This window comes from Sinocyclocheilus anshuiensis, unplaced genomic scaffold (genome assembly GCF_001515605.1).
Source record: "Sinocyclocheilus anshuiensis isolate Anshui unplaced genomic scaffold, SAMN03320099.WGS_v1.1 scaffold326, whole genome shotgun sequence".
NCBI lineage: Eukaryota > Metazoa > Chordata > Actinopteri > Cypriniformes > Cyprinidae > Sinocyclocheilus > Sinocyclocheilus anshuiensis.
In genome coordinates, this window is record NW_015546098.1 from 1495074 (window position 1) to 1513910 (window position 18837).

General features: G+C 36.3%; 1 protein-coding gene across 1 annotated transcript in view; it reads right to left on the reverse strand.

Annotated features, from left to right (window-relative positions):
* LOC107700327 (CXXC-type zinc finger protein 4-like) overlaps nucleotides 1–10385 on the reverse strand; it is a 22361-nt gene extending 11976 nt beyond the window's left edge. Inside the window, exons 1-2 of the mRNA XM_016501956.1 lie at nucleotides 10122–10385; nucleotides 7843–8772 (exon numbers count right to left, since the gene is read on the reverse strand). Coding sequence (XP_016357442.1) covers nucleotides 7843–8658 — 816 coding nt within the window. The 5' untranslated portion in view covers nucleotides 8659–8772; nucleotides 10122–10385. The remainder of the gene's footprint in view (nucleotides 1–7842; nucleotides 8773–10121) is intronic.
* Nucleotides 10386–18837: the final 8452 nt, after the last annotated feature.

Here is an 18837-nt window from a genome sequence, read left to right on the forward strand (position 1 = left end):
TTATGCACACATTTATTTATTTATTTGTGTATTTATTTATTTATTGTTTTTGCAGGTTTCGTCCTCCATACAAAAGTACAGCAATACATCAACTTCATCTTTAGAGCTGCTCTGAGAGTCACTTCATTTGAGAAAAACTATCATCAAACAGAAACTCAATGGTTTTTACGAAAACCCTTCAAAATAAAGGTCCGGTTTAACTTGAAGAAATGTCGAAAAAAATAAATAAAAAAATAAAATAAATAAATAAATAAATAAAAAAAAAATATATAATAAATAAATGAAAAATTTAATTAAATTAAAACCCTTTTGCATGACAAATATAGCACAGCATATTAAAGGATTAAATAAAAACACTTATATTTTCAATATCTTTCAACCAAATTTTCAAAGTTGGTGAATGGTGAATACATCTCTATTCTAATTTTATGCTGCTTAGTATTCAGTGTCTGTAAACCCAGTCTAGAGAAGGCTATCCTCCATGTCAGCTTTCTGTAAGAGCACTTCTGAGATATCACTGCTCACAGACCACAACCCCATAAACAGTGGCCCAACAGGGACAGGCGAACGAGAAATGGGCTTCACATCACTGTTGGCTGTTGATCTACACAAAATGAATGTCTACAGAAAATGAAGAGGGGTAGAAAAAGTGAAGGTGGAGAGACACGAGTACAGAAGGTATCGGAGAGGATGGTGAAAGTGTGAGAGGAAGACAGAGGCAGCAGGGTGCTTTCTAAGGGCTCTCAGGGGACATTTGGTGGAATGCTTCCCTCCCTGTGGCGGCCCGCAGGCCTTTAAAGAATGGCAGCGGGACGTCAGTCACTGGAGAGCGAGTGAGCACAGCACAGAGATGAGACATGTGGGTGTATCGGTGCGAGGGCTAAGCGATCTCAACAGATTGCTTGTTCTCTGAAATGTTAAATCAAAATGCAAAACAGGAGTTGACCGGCCTTCCTCTCTTCACTAGCATATGTGTGGGAGCGTGGACAGCTTCTCGGGGAGCACTAATATTTTAAGGTAATTAAACTGAACCTCCCACTGCCTGTGAAGGCCTCGGTCTGTCTGTCATTTTAGCCACCTTCAGGACTGAAGAGAAGCTCTGTACTACGTATTTTCTCAAATTCTCTCAAAGATAGACCAGTTCTGTATTTCAGTTCTTCACCTACTTACTCATCAATCATAATTCTAAGATATACATTCTTAGATATCAAATTTGGTCGGTAGACATCATCCATCATTTTAAACAGAAATAGCTAGGCATTTAGAAATGAACACTGTAACATCTGTAACACCAGGTGTGCGCTGTGATTTTCTTCTGTTCTTTACGATTGGAAAAAAATGACCTCGGTGAGATCCTGGGTAAAAGCCAAGTTATAAAACAGATAGTTCCGGTCTTTATTTGAACATGAAAATCCTTTTTGGAGTTAATTCTGATCAAGGAACACTCTAAAAAATGTTGTTTCAACCCAACTTTGGGTCAAATATGGACTAACCCATCCTAACCCACCTAAAATTACAAATTACATTTTTAACCCAAAAGTTGGGTTAGTCCATATTTGACCCAAAAAAGCATTTTTTAGAGTGAATGGAGCAGTGAGGACATCTTCTAAACATCTATTCCAGGGAAAATGTTGCACATGTTGGCAACGCCAGGAGGATATAGGATGCAAACGATCACAGAATTGATCTAATCCTGTTATATTTGTTAAGTGACAGGCTTCGATATATCTCCAACCACATGTCCTCATCTAGATGGAGCAATCACTTCTCCTAACACAGGTATTCAAGCTCAGACAAATTACATGTTGGTGCTCTTCCAGTCGTACTTAAGATCCTGTGGTTAGCGTGTAACTCTCAACTGCTGAAAGATGAAACAGTGACTCAAATCTCAGCGAGGCTTATTCATTAAAGACGGGACAGTACCCACTTTATTTGGACCAACTTGCTCCTCTGAATCACAACCTGTAAGCAGTGCTGGGTCGATTGCAAATTACATGACAAAAATTGTAGTTAGTTACGTAATCCATTACATTACACATTTTAGGTAATTATACTCATAGACTACTTTTTGTTACAACTCGTTTATCACATTGATTTAAAAAAGATAATCTTGTTCCATATATGATATAAAAATACAAAGAGAAAGAAACTACAATTAATTCATTGTTATTAACAACATGCATTAAACATTACTAAAAAATAGTAAATGTTTTATTTGTTTGCATGTCATGTGACCATTAACCAGTGTCAGAGAACATGCAAATGTGTTACTTAATTATCTTTTCACCTTAAAATCTCAGGGGAACTTCAAGTAAATCTATTAGGCGAAAGAGGTTCGGCTGACAAAAAAGTTTGGGAATCCCTGCATTGCATGTAAATAAGAAATAACGTGAATTTGTGCATTTTAATGTGTTTGAGCCTTCCAAAGACATAGTAACGCATGGTTAAAAAACCACTGAGTGATCATTCAAATAAAAATGAATGTTCATTAGCTGACAGGAGTGTGCTCTTCTGCTGCTGAAGCCCATCTGCTTCAAGATTCGACATATTATGCGTTCAGAGATGCTCTTCTGCACGCCTCAGTTCCTTCTAAACCCTAGACATGATTGTGTGTGAAAATCCCAGATCAGCAGTTTCTGAAATACTCAGTCCAGCCCATTTGGCACCATCAACCAAGTCACTTAAATCACCTTTCTTCCTCATTCTGACGCTCAGTTCGAACCTCAGCAGACTGTATTGACCTGAAGGTACAGGTGATTGGCTGATTAGATATCTGCGTTAACGAGCAGTTGAACAGGCGTGCATGTAGCAGTACTTTTCCCTGTGGAAAAACAGCAGGACCTCAAGTGCAGAGCATGAAGACAACACCGCAGAGCAGAAACAACACTGCTGCCATGCATCAGCCTAAATTAAAACCTCACTTTTTCATAGTAAATATAAAAAGGCTTAATTTTTAATACAACTCTGGCTGTCACAATCTGTCAAATGCGGCTTTGCAGGTTGACGCAAACAAAACGTCAAGCAAAGGCAAAAGTTTTCAAAATAAGACAAAACCCCATATTCACATGAGTATTTGTAACTCAATTAATTTATCCTGCAAAAACATTACCAGATAATACATGGGCGATGTAAATAAAGTAAGTAGTATTTCTGTGGTCAAACCAGCTTGGAAGCAACAATGAAGCATAATCACACTTACAGAGAATAATAGTTTTTTTATGCCACTGATATGATTACTACCCAGTGCACTTAATAGTATTCAGTGTGCACTTCAAAACTTAAACGTGTATTTAAAAAACTGTACCAGCAGAAAATACATTAATAATGAAATAAAAGGCCACTTAAGTGTATTTATAGAGTACTCTTTCCTTTTAAAAAAAAAGTGCACTTTGTAATAATATGAAAATTCTGTTTAAATGAGTTTAAAAGTGAAATTATTTATAGATTGTATTGATATTATTTTTTCTCATTGTTTTTATCTTATTTGTACAGCACTGTGGTCAACTGCTGTTGTGTTTATCGGTGCTTAAAAAAGACATGAATTAATTAATTAATTTAGTTTAAAGTTAATTTTAAAGCACCGTTTTAGTAATCTTTAGACATGTTTTAAAGTGCATTTATTTTAATGTTTTTACTAACATACTAAAGCACATGTTGATTATAATTTTAACTGTAATGTGTTATTTGCTATTACATTTAAATGTTATATTTGAAATGTACTCAAATTCAACTTCATCATTACAAATGCATTATTAAAGATATTTGTAACTACATGACATACAAGTTTCAACAGAAATTACATTAAAGCATATTCTGATGACCATATACGCATATAAGTACATTTGGTGGTATATTTTTTATTTCAAAGACAATAGAAGTAATTATGAAATTATATATATATATATATATATGAAAATGTACTTAAGTCCTATTTAAGTGGCCAAAGACACTCTAACGTTCTTAAAAGCTAATTGCATTTAACATGCATCTAAATTTTAATACATTTTCATTTAATTGCAATTAAGATGCATTTGAGTGTCCAAAAACATTAAATTCAGTTTGCACATTCTTTTATTTCCATCATAAGTACTCTTTTTAAAAAGTATGATAAAGTTTTTTTTTTATGGCCTTGATCTCATGTGACCATTTTTAACATGTGTCTAAAGTACTTTTAATTTCTTTAGGTTTTTTTTTTTTTTTTTTTTCTTAATGTACCTTTAACTAAATCTGTAAAGTTACTGAAATACGGTCTGAAATGTTGTCAAATTATCTATGGCCTCAATGTAAATTCTAAGACCCCTTGAAGCATTTTCAAACAGGTCACTGCAATGATGAGAAACCATTTAACTTCTCAGCCAGAGCTAGCCATTAATTATTTACAGTCACCTGTTTAAAATTTAAAGTGCCACACATTAACGTTCCCAGCAGCTACACTTTCACCTGACCATCCTCCACTGGTCCGCCAGCCCAGGAAACGGCCACTGACAATGAGTTGCTTTCGCCACTGAACTGGAGATGTTAAATCAGGCCAGGTCAGAGGAGAGCATGGCTGATTGTGTTTCGCTCTTAATTGGTAGCACAAGAAAAAACAATAAATTCAGCAACAAAGTTTTAGCACAATGTGTAGACTAGAGTACTGCGATTTATGCAAAAATAAATAAATAAATAAATCAGTACATCCAACAAAAAACATCTCTTTAAATTAAAGTTTTAAGCATACATAAGATTAGAAAACTGTGGATCTGGGAAAGATACATATATAGTGTAATACTAATAATAGTATAAAGTATAAAGAAAATTCTGTCATATCATTCTGTCATATCACTGTATCATTTACTAGCCCTAATGTCATTTCATCAGTCCAAACCTGTGGATATTTTGAAGAATGTTGGTAACCAGTTTTAGTGACCATTGACTTAAATGGACAAAACACACTCACTCACTCACTCACTCACACACTCACACACACACACAGGATAAACAATACAATGTATGGAACCAAAACTGTTTGGTTGCCATCATTTCTCAAAATATCTTCTATTATGTTCCACAGAAGAAAGAAAGTCATACAGGTTTGGAACAACATGAGGGTGAGTAAATGATGACTGGATTATCATTTTTGGGTGAATCTCTTTAAACTATTATTCAATGAATATATATATGTGTGTGTATATACAACCTAACCCATACTGTATATATATATATATATATATATATATGGTGAACTCCTCACACAAAGCTACAGTATGATTCAGATTCAGAAGACATAAATAGTGAGAATATAGTGCCCTATAATAGAAGTCATTCTGTCACAGAAGCACAGAAGTCACAGTGCTTTTTTTGTAATATTTGGAGCTTGTCATTTACTGTACATACTGTATATATGGTTTTGAATGATGTGTGTGAATAAATTCAAACATAATAGTAATTTGTAAGTGCACTATTACTTTCATTTATCCCAGCAGGCTGTATGTCAGCTAATCAGCCTAAAGACTTTTACAGGCAAAAACAGCCCTATTCATGGAACAAACAAAATACTTTGTCTTCCACTTAATTTCCTCCAGCAAAATTTCAATAATTTATGTAGCATTTAAGCTGCTGTATCTCTCATGATCACTAAGGAATCACTAATTCACTAAGAATCACTAAATATTTCCTCGTGCATTATCATAAAAAACATTGCATTTTTTGTTTGCATTTCACACTATACAGCATTGTTCATGTTTTTATGGCAAAAGAGAATTATCAGTTGCTTCACGCCCTTTATGCAGCATGCATTATCATCAGGGACACCAATCACTTTCCATTATAGATCCTGGCTTATGTATGCACACAGCATTTGATCAACATCTTTAAAAAGCATCAGAATCGACGCTCAGACTATCTGACTAACCTGGAGCATTACTGTACCCAAAGCAAGCTCAGGAAATGTTAGGAAAGATAAGATGACTCTGCTAGACTAATCCATTCTGGGGTGTGAGAGAGAGAGAGAGAGCAAAGCAGTGTCACAGGGTAATCCTCCGGGGTCTTGCATTAGCGCGCTAAATTAAAGGCGGTATTAGATTAAATTGGCTCTCCGATTTCAGGGGTGTAAGTAAAATTCTAATTTGCATTTCCCACTGCCGCTTAAGATATAATTAGTTCAGGGTGATTCCCAGGTGCAAAACACTGACAGCAACATCCAGCTGCTTGCTGGGAGTTTATCATTTGTTAGCAGGTAAAGGTGCAATCAGCTGGGTCTACATACATGTGTGTGTGTGTGTGTGTGTGTGTCACTGCGTGTTTGTGTGTTGTTAATAGTTGGGAGCAAGTCAATTATAAATTGAAAAAAAAAATAGTATATTTTAGTCTGTATGTGTCTTGTGTAAAGGCACATGGTTCTTCTGCCGGTCATTACACATGTTGGCTCAGTATAAATTAATGAAGGCTGTGTGTGGGCTAAGGATGCTAATCAGTCTCACAGCAAACTCAGATCACTCCACATTTCCTCACATGCTAAGTGGAGAAACAAAGAGAATATTGTTACATAGTATTTAAACGCATAATAGCTGTTTTCTATTTCAATATATTCTAAAAAGCAATTTATTCCTGTGATGCAAAGCTGTATTTTCAGCATCATTACTCCAGTCTTCAGTGTCACATGATCCGGTAACACTTTAGTTTAGGGACCAATTCTATATATTAACTAGTTGTTTATTATCATGCCTATTACTAGTATATTGTCTGTTTATCAGTGCTTATAAAGCACATATTAATGGCTTATTCTGCATGAGCATATTCTAGATCCCGTAATCCTAAACCCCATACCTAAACTTAACAACTACCGTACTAACTATTAATAAGCAGAACATTAGTAGTTTATTGAGGCTAAAGTCAGAGTTAATAGTTAGTCAATAATGAGAATTGGACCATAAAAATAAAGTGTGGCTCATAATTCTTCAGAAATCATTCTATTATGCTGATTTGGTGTTCAAGTAAATTTTCTTTCATTCTTATAAATGTTTCAAACAGTTCAAAAGAGCAGCATTTTCTTGAATAGATCTTTAACTGTACTGTTTTAATGAATACGTCTTTACTGTCACTTTAAGGATCAAATTAATTTCTTTAAAAAAAAAAATGTCACTGACCCCCAAACTTTATGCATTGCTAAGAACTTCATTTGATCAACTTTAAAGGCGATTTTCTCAATATTTAGATTTTTTTGCACCCTCAGATTCCAGATTTTCAAATAGTTGTATCTCGGCCAAATATTGTCCGATCCTAACAAAGCTTTCAGATGATGCATAAATCTCAATTTTGTAAAATTGACACTTAAGACTGGTTTTGCAGTCCAGGGTCACATATATTTTAAAATAATAAACAGAATTGATTACTGTTTTTTTTTTTTTTTTTTGGATTGTTTTTACCATTTTGTTTTCGTCATTTAAGGACATTATTAGGATGAGATTCCAGGATTTCCGCATCCCAAGCGCGATAGAAGAACGGCAGCAGGAATTTTCCTATGGCTCTCGATAAAATGACCAAGTGCAGAGAAGGATGGCTCTCTGCTGAAAACCATTTCCCAGCTCAGCTTGGAGCAGAGCCAAGCCCTGGGTTGTTCGGATGCGTTCCAGCCCCAGCCTGACTGGCAGCAATTAGGGGTGTCTGAGCCAAGCTCAGCTTGCGCTCCGCACAAACACCCCTAATTACTGCCAATTAGGCTAGGCGGGTAGGCAGATTTGAGAAGCCGGGGGGATGTTCAGGCATGGGTGGGCATGGAAACAATTTTCAAGGGCTTAGAAACGTGACTAGAAGGAAAGGTTAATGCTTCTGAGTGCACGGAGGGAGAGTGTGGTGACTCACCTCTAGCGATGAGCCAGGCTTCTTTTTTAGCTCCTCGCATTTCCGAAACTTGCAGATCTGGTGGCCCGTCTTACGGTTCCGACAACTGCTGCACACTCCACAGTTGATTAGCCTCCTGCAGGGCGCGCAGACCCCACACCGTTTCCTTTTCTTTTTCGCCGGGTTTCCGGAGGAATTATTCTGTGGGCAGTCTGCCAGATTGGCAATTTGAAACGCACTGTCTGTAACGGCTGCTGAGGCTGCGGGGGAGTGAAGGGCTGTCATGACGATGACCCCGGGAGGTAATGAGATGCCCCCTAAAGCCGGAATAGCGGAAAAAGTTCCAACACGTTCCGAGAGATTCATTATCTCTGCTTCAGCAGCACCGCATTTCAGCTTGTTCATGCATTCTCCTGCTAAAGGTCTGCAGTGCTCGGGGGATAAGCTAGAGAGGAAATTATTATTTGCCATTTGCAGCGTCTCTGGCGGCACGCCAGGTTTCCCCGGCCTTTGGGAGTCGTTTCTATGCATGCCGGTCCTATTAGGGTTTATTGCTGCTGATTTCCTTCCCCAGAGCATGGCGTTATCACAGTTCCAAGGGGACATGCCAATTCTGGCGCTGGGAAAAATTGGTGTCGTTATGCGGGCGATCTTAGCAGTCTGTGGAAATGCCCCATTGCTTTTGTAAAAGTTTGCAAACGACCTGTACCTTTCCATTTCTGCATTGTAATCCAACAGCTGGCTTAATCCAACGTCCTGAAGAGTATCCTTTTGCAGGAGTGACACGTCGGGGCTCTGGCCGCTTTCGATGCAAAGTGCATTGTTAAGATTAGACATGACTGCTAAGTTTCGAGCGCTCACAAGAAATATTCGAGGGAGGGTGGCGGGTGCTTTTTGTCAAGGCGAAGCTCGTTAGACACAACACGTTACCATCCCGGTTTATCCTCTCCGCTAAAACAAGAGAACAACAATTACGGATACAAGTGACAAACATTTCCTGCGCATCATCCGAAGTTAAAATGGTCAATTTCGTTACTTTCTCCCTGTCGCTTTTGGATTCTTATCTCGTGACTTATTGTTGTAGCTATTACACTTTAATGTTGCATAACAATAGGAAACAGACATAATCATACCTGAAAGTCATATGATTGCACCGCCAAGAGTGAACAAAAATCAGTACATTGACTTCCCATAAACAAAAGGTGAAATTAGAGTATTTACTATATTAATTATCGTATAGGACCAAAGCTTAAAAAATTAAAGCAGCATCATAACGGAAGCAAAACATTCACACACTTTTGGATTTTCTATCAAACTTGAGAAGTCCTGCATCAAGCACAAAGCTCTTATAGAAAATATGTTGGAAAATAAACCACACTGATACAACGATACTTTGTGAGGCTCGCTCCAGCCAAGTCTCAGACCTTGTGGGAGAACCATTTCCAATCTCCCAGTCTGGCTGGGTTTTGTTGCCACAGATAAAAGCCTATTAGACACATCTTCCTCTACTTGCATTACCTTTCACTAGCCTCTCTCGCTGACTGCATGTGCTACATTGCAAGACGACTACAACCATTCAAAGCTCTGTGAACGTCTGGTTCTGAAATGAATGGTGCATTTCCACCTGAGACAATACTTGATAAGCATTCATAACTGAGACCCCTCTGAGACCTCACATGAAGCCAGTAATGTTCTTTACTAAGTTTGTTAAAGAGGCTCCTGCTGCTTTATAACTTCCTAATTAAAGGCTAGCAGAACAAAACTGGCTATCAAATATCACTTTACACTAACAAGCATAAGAAGTTTTCTGTTCTGAGAAACAACGTGCAATGTATTGATGATGCAAATTACTAATTTACTATTATTATCATGGCTGTTTAATTCTAATCTTTCTGTGCACGAGGTGCTTTAAACCGTTGATTTTCAAGCTGTAAACAAAGTTTAAAAAATAAGAAATATCCGTTAGTCAGAGGAGACAGAAAGAGGTTGAGTGCAATGCCGTCGCTTCATTCATATCAAATTCGCTGTTTAATTTTAATCTTTCTGTGCACGAGGTGCTTTAAACCGTTGATTTTCAAGCTGTAAACAAAGTTTGAAAAATAAGAAATATCCGTTAGTCAGAGGAGACAGAAAGAGGTTGAGTGCAATGCCGTCGCTTCATTCATATCAAATTGCATAATGAGATTTAATCACTCTGGCGCCTTCGAAACCACCCGAAATAAATAATAAAACACTGGACATTCAGAAAGCACGCGCCACTATCGCTAAGCGAGAGGAAAAAATGAAAGAGCATCACCTACCAGACAATCCAGACACTAGTGCAGCACATTACTGCGATGAACACACAATAAACACACTCCGAGGGATCACTACAAAAACTCCATCCAGCACGCACGAAACGCCATTCTTCACGCGAGGAAAAGTAGAAGGAAAGCTTTATGTTGGTGATGGAGTCCGGGTTGAGTGTGTTGTCCGTGGACGTGAGGTGTCTCCTGTCGCTGTGTGTGGTGCTGAGGTGAGGAGGAGGAGGATGGGGATGCGGACACCAGCTGATCATTGGCTGGACTTACTATAGAAACACCAGGAGCTCTGGGGAGGGGGATGCTCATCAATCTCCGCCGGGAATCTGTTACAGTCGCACAGATCACGTGCAAGTAGGCTTTAATTAATTGCAATACTAAGTGCATTAAAAATGTGTTCATATTAGCTTTGTCTCAAAACCTAGACACCTTGGCTCATAAGCGCTTTCAGAAAGACACAACAATTAGCCTGAATACGCAGGGAAAAACTAAATGTTTGTCTGCTAACCAAATGTGCTTCATGTGGCTAAAAAGTAGCAATAAAAGTAACACTTTATTTTAAGGACCACTTCTATATATTAAGTAGTTGCTTATTATCATGCATATTACTGGCTGTTTATTATCACTTATAAAGCACATATTAATGTCTTATTCTGCATGAGCATATTTTAGATCCCTTAGTCCTAAACCCCATACCTAAACTTAACAACTAGCTTACTAACTGTTAGTAAGCAGCTAATTAGGAGTTATTGAGGGGAAAGTCATAGTTAATAGTTAGTTAATAGTGAGAATTGGGCAAACTAAAGCGTGACCAAAAAAAAAATAATAATAATTTAAAGCTGTGAAATACAAAATAAGACATTTTTAAGAACATTCGGGTCCTGAAAACATCAAACCCATTGACTTTCATTGTATGTAAAAAACAAACAAACAAACAAAACCGACATTTTTGAGAATATCTTGGTAACACTTTACAATAAGGTTCATTAGTTAACAGTAATTAACTGTATTAGCTTTAACATGAACTAAGCATGAACAATACTTCTATAGCATTTATTGATCTTAGTTAATGTTAATTTCAGCATTTACTAATACATGTGCTTGTTAACATTAGTTAATGCACTGTGCATTAACATGAACAAACAATGAATAACTGTATTTTCATTAACTAACATTAACAAAGATTAATAAATACTGTAAAAAAATGCACTGCTCATTAATTGAAACAGCAAAAAATGTTTTAACTGTGCATTGAGAAAAAATATGGCTTTTGTCAAATATTAATATTATTGTTGTTATTGTTCATAAAAAAGCAATACTCTATTTTGCACTGACAGTTCTCATAATGTTTTGTCCAACTTTAATCACTGTGTAGACACACACATGTTCACCTCTTACATTTAGGATTTGCACATCTTTAATGTGCAATGTTAACCAAAACAAATGCTAATTTAATTTAATATTTGTGCTACATTACATTGTGGACATTATATGCATATATTGTACATACCTGTACTCGCATTACTAAATGTGTATCAACATGCCTGCAACCATATTACTAAAAGCCCAACAGCACGGTCCAGTAGAAAGAATGCCTTTCAAAATCTCCTGGTCACAAACTACACTTCCCAGAATCCTAAAGAACAATCCACCAATTAGAAAAGTCCTGTTAGATATGTGCTTTACAGAAACAGTGCTCCCCCAGTGGTCTGGGTGTGCTATTGTCACAGACCAGCCAGACAATCACAGCGCTCACTCTCACCAGAAAGCTAATCACACACACCAACGTCCTTCGTGTGTGTGTGTGTGTGTGTGTGTGTGTGTGTGCTTCCACCATCTGCCTGCTTCAGTCATCCACGATCTCCAACAACTGTAAGAAAAAGACGTTTTATTATCATCCATCTCAACTAAAGCTATCATTGTCCCGTTTCCTCACCTGCGCTCTGAGCTTCAAAATAAAGAACAGTTACTGCATTTCACTGTTTCTGAGTCTGCATTCCATAACATCCATTCACTTCCATTCATTTTCTTAAATTCCAGATATTCAAAGCAGCCATGAAATGAATCTTAAATCTTAAAAGAAAACTTTAAAGATATTGAAATGTTTTATTAAAAAAAAAAAAATAGACTCAATTTTCCTCAAATATTGTGCAGCACAACTGTTTTCAACATTGATAATAATCAGAAATGTTTCTTGAGCAGCAAATCAATTTAGAGCATAGGGATCGCTAGAAGAGGGCTTAATGAACTCATTTTTGTGAAAACCTCAAATTCGACATTTTTCACTTTCAGCCCGTGCGCATTCACACTCATTTTGCCAGCACGGGTCACATATTTAGTGAGAAAATGTGACATGCAAGACCACTATTTTTTTGGAATCAGCATCACAAAATTAGTAAGAAACAAGTGTTTCATTCAGCAGATATGTGACCCTGCAGCACAAAAGCAGTCTTAAGTCGCTGGGGTATATTTGTAGCAATAGCCAACAATACATTGTATGGGTCAAAATTATACATTTTTATTTCATGCCAAAAATTATTAGGATATTAAGTAAAGATCATGTTCCATGAAGATATTTTGTAAATGTCCTACCGTAAATATATCAAAACTTAATTTTTGATTAGTAATATGCATTGCTAAGAACTTCATTTGAACAACTTTAAAGATGATTTTCTCAATATTTAGATTTTTTTGCACCCTCAGATTCCAGATTTTCAAATAGTTGTATCTCAACCAAATATTGTCCTATCATAACAAACAAACATTATTTATTCAGCTTTCAGATGATGTATAAATCTCAATTTTGAAAAATGGACCCTTATGACTGGTTTTGTGCTCCAGGGTCACATATATATATATTTAACTTAAGTTATTTTAAATTGTAGTGATATTTTAGAGTATTATTGTATTTCAGATCAAATAAATGCATCCTTATTGAGCATAAAATACTTCTTCCAAAAACATATCTGACCAACCTCCCAAACGTTGTTGTATATGTTTTTTTCTATTGAAATGTCCTACGTCATATTTTTAAAGACCATATTTTTTTATTTTTCTATCATTAGGATGTATCTGTTTTGAATGACATTCTTTTAGCTCTTTATGCACAACCTAAGCAATCTTTTCCACTGGCTTAGTATGAAGACAGCCTCTAAAAATAGGGTGACCTAAAAGTGTTTATTTAATATCATGTAAATTGTTCTAAGCCATTATCTCAAGGCTAAATGTCATTTTTTTTTATTACTGAATAACTACATTAGGCTATACCAACAAAAATATTTTTAAAGAGTCAGATCAGATGCATAGAAATAGACGAAATAGCTCCTTAAGATAGCAATTGCACAGTATCTGTTTTTATAGTGCTGGTGAGGTGAGCTCTTTTAGATAAATGCTTTCACTGCCACTTTGCAGTTTCAGACCATTATGCATGGACACATCTGTGTCAGTCCAAGCCTCCCTCACCGCAGACACATTTTATCTTATGAGCGTCCCCTTAATCCTCCTGGGAAATCTGCAGAGATGGTCCTAACTGTCAGCAGACAGAGACGAGAAATCAGAGTGTTTGTTGCTTGGGAATGGAATGGACCAAACATGGCATCCACATGACTGGCTCTGTGTCCGTCTCTCTTTACAGGTGTGTGAGTGAGTGAGAGAGAGAGAGAGAGAGAGAGAGAAAGTGAGAGAGAGAGTGAGAGAGAGTGAGATAAAACAATGAAATATGGTTTCTCTTGCACCACAAAAAGGACATTTATCTTGCACATTTGTGTTCAGATAAAAGCATTTACAACAATGATCCCTAAAATTCAGCATTGGAGATCACCCACATTTTTAGTCAGTGGTGGTTTATAACAATAGCCCCAACAAGGTTTGAGTTCAGTATCAACACTTAAATGATCTCTCCAAGGTGTATCCACACACTTTAATTATTCTTTATTTATCACCTTCACACAAACTTTATATAAGCTCTTTCCCACCATTGTATCAAAACTTATATCTCTTGAATTCTCTGAATTCATCAAAAGATTTTCATTTTCCACACCATTTTTCAAGATCACCATAAAAAAAAAAAAGAAAAACGATTGAGCTTTTTAGTCACAGTGTTGGTCTCTTCCACCATTCAATAATTACATTTTACAAAAAGGTTGTATTTTGTTTGCAGCTGGGTCACGTTGCGGCACAAACTTTCTAGAAATCACTTTAAAAATAATGTAATCAAATCATTTTGAGATTTTGGTCACAAATCAATCTTTTTATTTAATTTTACACTGCTAAAATAAAACATTTTGGCAACGTTGTAGAATTATGTACTTGGTCAATTTTCTTTAAGAATGCCCCAAAAACATCCTTTTTATCTCAAAAACAAAGCCAAACCTAAGTTCAACATGTGTGTAAAACAATATAATCTGTAAATTCTAATGCAAATGTTTATATATATATATATATACTTATTTTAATATTAATCCTTGTTTTACAACCAGACCACAATGCTTTAATACAATGTTTGCATAATGTTTTGTTTACAAGGGGAAAAAAAAACTGTCGACTGCAATGGAATTTATCATAAAACCTGCAGCTATTTATATTATTTCAAACATGACATTTACATCATGAGAAATTATAACAACGACACACAAAAAGTTGAAAGCAACACCATAAAAACCTTTTAGATGTTGGTTACCTTCGTGTAAGAACAAACTGGTCATTTGCAAGCTTTATATATATATATATATATATATGAACCCAAATCTGAGGACCTCATGAACTGGACAGAACTGAATTTTCTGTGAGACAGCAGGAGAAATTTACTTTATTGACTTCATTCATTTAAATTTCAACTGGGACCCAGCTATGTGTAATTGAAGTACCCTAATACAAGTTCATGACTAGTTGAGATGCTAAGTATTATATTGCTTATTATATTATATTATTTAATCATAAAAAAAAAATCTTTATTTGCACACCCTCCTCTCTCTGTGGGAATTTGCTGGAATAGGCCACCTCACAAATATAATATTTAAAAAGAGTTAGTAATTTCAAATAAGACGGAGAGGCAATATAATTAAAATATAAAATGTATAATTAAAATATATGTAAATATAAATGTATTTTTGTTTGCAGCAGCGAATGCTTCCTTCAGAGTGGCACTTTAAGAGCTTGTGCCCTTCATAGTGAGCAGGGGACAGGGATGCTGACTGCCTCATTCACTCACTGCTCATGCACTTCCCTTAACTCGACTCGATACTGCCCTCTGCAGGACTTAATGTACCTATACATGCATTGAATATTTTGAGTTTTACAATTTTTAAAAACAGGATAACACTACGGTTACTAAGGTAACCTCGGTTCCCTGAGATAAGGGAATTAATAAAATACAATTAATCCATTTGGCATTTACCAAACAAGATTTGCATTTTGCATTTGCAAGAAAACATTCCTTAATAATTGCAAGTGCTATGTTTTTGTGTGCAGAAAAAAAGTTAAGAACACTCTTTGTGACAATGCCCTTGCATTTATAACTAAGGTTATTTTTTAACTTACTTTCTTGCAAAAGGGAACAGAGCTGTAAAAGCCATTGTGCACCATGTATGCAATATACATTTTGTAACCGTTTGTCATTTAAATACAAAGAAAAGCCAATTGACTTAAATTTAGAATCGTGTTTGCAAATTAGTGGAACATCATTAAAGGGGAAGGCCACATCTTCTGGAAACTTCAAAAGGCTGGTTTGGCTTGGTCATAGTCATTGAAGTACATGATACCAAGATCAAAAGAGCTGCCTGAAGGATTTAGCAGAAATGTTGTAGATGCTTATTAGTCTGAAAAGGGATTTAAACCCATTTTCAGGCCTTTTAAAATTAATCACTGTCTGTGAGATAATCTGCAAATAACAAAGGTTTCTCTTCACTGGTAGCCTGTCCGTTCATATGGTGACTGTATAATGTAATTGTAAGAGATTCTTAGAGAGTTCAGTCAAAAATACAGTTATATACAGACCGCAGTGGTTGTACGCTCAAATGCTGAGGCTATGCCCTGAAGGAATCCCAGCATTGAACCAACTGTGCTTGTGCTCTCTGCAACAAGAAGCAAATAGCCGTCACTTAAAACACATACAGTCGCCTAGTAGAGGGGGCTCTACCATTCAAAGATCTGATCGGCTGTGATTGTTGAGAGCGGTTGAGTTGAGTTAAAGGCACAATATGTAATTTTCTCCGCTGGAGGGCGTGTATTCAAAATAGACACGGTGCGTGTCACTAGTTAAAATTGCTTATTTCTCTGGATTTAAACATTCTTTGAAACATTTGGGATAATGTAAGTACACAAGTCAGCAAAATATATAACACTGTTCTAGTGGTTTTTGGATATTTTAATAAAAAAATCTTACATATTGTGCCTTTAAGTTGAGTTGAGCTTCATGGCGTGGCCAAAATGGAGCCAATGATATGTTGTCCATTCTTAAGACCACATTGCAGTCTCAAAGGTCTGGAAGGACATGGGTTAAGCCAGGAAAACTGCCATCATCTCCAGGCAATTTACAGTATGTGCCAACGTGTGATGAATCACCCCTATATAGGCTCAATGGAATCAGAGCGGCATCCATAAGTTTCATGAACATACAAGGCAGGGCTAGGCTGATAGGAAGAACCTTGAACTGGTAAGCTCTGACAAAAGCAAACCTGAGGAACTGCTGTCCTTTTTCGGCACCGGAAAATACTGATTGTAAAACCTGGATGCCTTGTTTTTCAGCACCTCTGGATAGCCGTATGGAGACGGTCTGCTGTAAGACGGTCTTGATAGGTTGTCGAGTGGCCATCCTGACCCACAATGCTGGAAGCAGTATTCAACATGAGGTGCACGAAAGGGGCTCTGCTTGTCACTGTGGACATGCGAGTCAGGAGCGACTGATTGCATGAGCCAGATGTTCGGTAGCCCGAAGTTACAAAGACATAGTAAACGGAGACATATTCAAGTTGAAAGAGATTGCATTGCCAGCTTCAAGACTTGGACATGACTCGTGCAAACTCATCGGAGAATACACTGCATGCTTCAGCTCAACACTGAATTCCAAAAACTCTGGCTCAGCAACTGTAGAATTAGAGCGAATGCATATAGCCGATTTCCCTTGCTTCCTCAAAAAAAAGATGAGCCTGAAGCAAAGCATTTTTTTAAATATTAAAGTGCAGGCAGTTAAACGGGCTAAATTACACATGCTCAAGTGTGCCGTTATGCAAAATATGGGCCCAGCAAACTAGGGGCCCCAAATCATGACTTTGGATTTTTTTAAAAAGCGTGTTGTCTTGTGCTTTAACGGTCAAATACAACGTGCCAATTTGAACATTCAAGCGATTTTAACGCATTCAAGCGCAAGAAGACGCGAGTAACAACTCCATTCAGTGTGTTGTGTGCACAGCGTGCAAGCCACGAATGGAGTTTCTACAGACAAATACATGCAAAAGTATGTCAAAATACACGTCTTGGCAAGTATCCTCGAAAACAGCCAGTTATATCTTAAGTGAACTTAAACAGTTGAGAAAGAAATCAGATGTGTATCAATAAATTAGACCCATGAATTGTGTTTAAAGTGACCGCGCCTAATTTATCAGCTGCTGTCAGTGTCGTTAATGTTAATAAATAAATTTTAAAAATTAATTAATAAGAAAATCACTTACTGTTCTTAACTGAATAACTTAGCTTTAACAATGATTAATCTACGTTTAATTTATACAGTGAAGAAGAATATGCAATGTTATTTTACATTTGATTATTCCATTTCTGTACTTGAACAACTACAAATCTAAAAACCCAAAGCTTCTTTATTTTGTATCTTCGTTCTATTTATTTATTTGTGCTATTGCTTGTAATTTCTTCATTTGTTCTTATTTACTGACAGTTCGCTTGTCTTTAATAATGTTTGAACTTTGTTAGGCTTAGGTTTAGTTATAGGCTTTGATAGGCTTAGGTTAGGTATTGAAATAATTTAACTGGTATCTAAAATGTTGGTGTCATATACGCGTATTTACTAGAATACAATATAACATGGGTCAAAAACAATGATGATAAGTTTATTTGTATAAATATTTTGACAAATGTAAACATTAAAATTTCATGAGTCCTAATCGTGACTGTGTTCAGATAGCTCTGATTGTTGCAGTGACCATAGTTAGCCAACAGATGGGGACACTTTACTTCTGTCTATTTTAAAATGCCATACCTTAAACTAAAGCAAAGTTTATGGAAGACAATCCCTGCTCTCTGAAACAGCTGTTCATCTGGCTGTATATGTACAGGATGATGGTGGACCGTCCTTCATGACAGATGAAATAAAAACAGTAAACTCTTCATCCAGATATTCAAACACAGTCAAATCAAGTTAATGAAATTAATGGATAGTTCTTTTTAAGAAAATTTAATATTTGCTACATTGTGTTTTACTGCAATACAATTAAACAAAAATTTAATGTGTAATACATTATAGTTTTTCATATATGGGCACTGCAGTTTTAGATGTTATAGATAGCACATTGCAAGTGTTCACACTGAATTTTCATACCGAATTAAATTTATTTTCACAATTACAATTTACAAGTCATTTCACATGCACACACACACACACACTCACTCACTCACTCACTCACTCACTCACTCACTAACTCACTCACTCACTCACACACACACACACACACACACACACACACACAAACACACACACACTCACTCA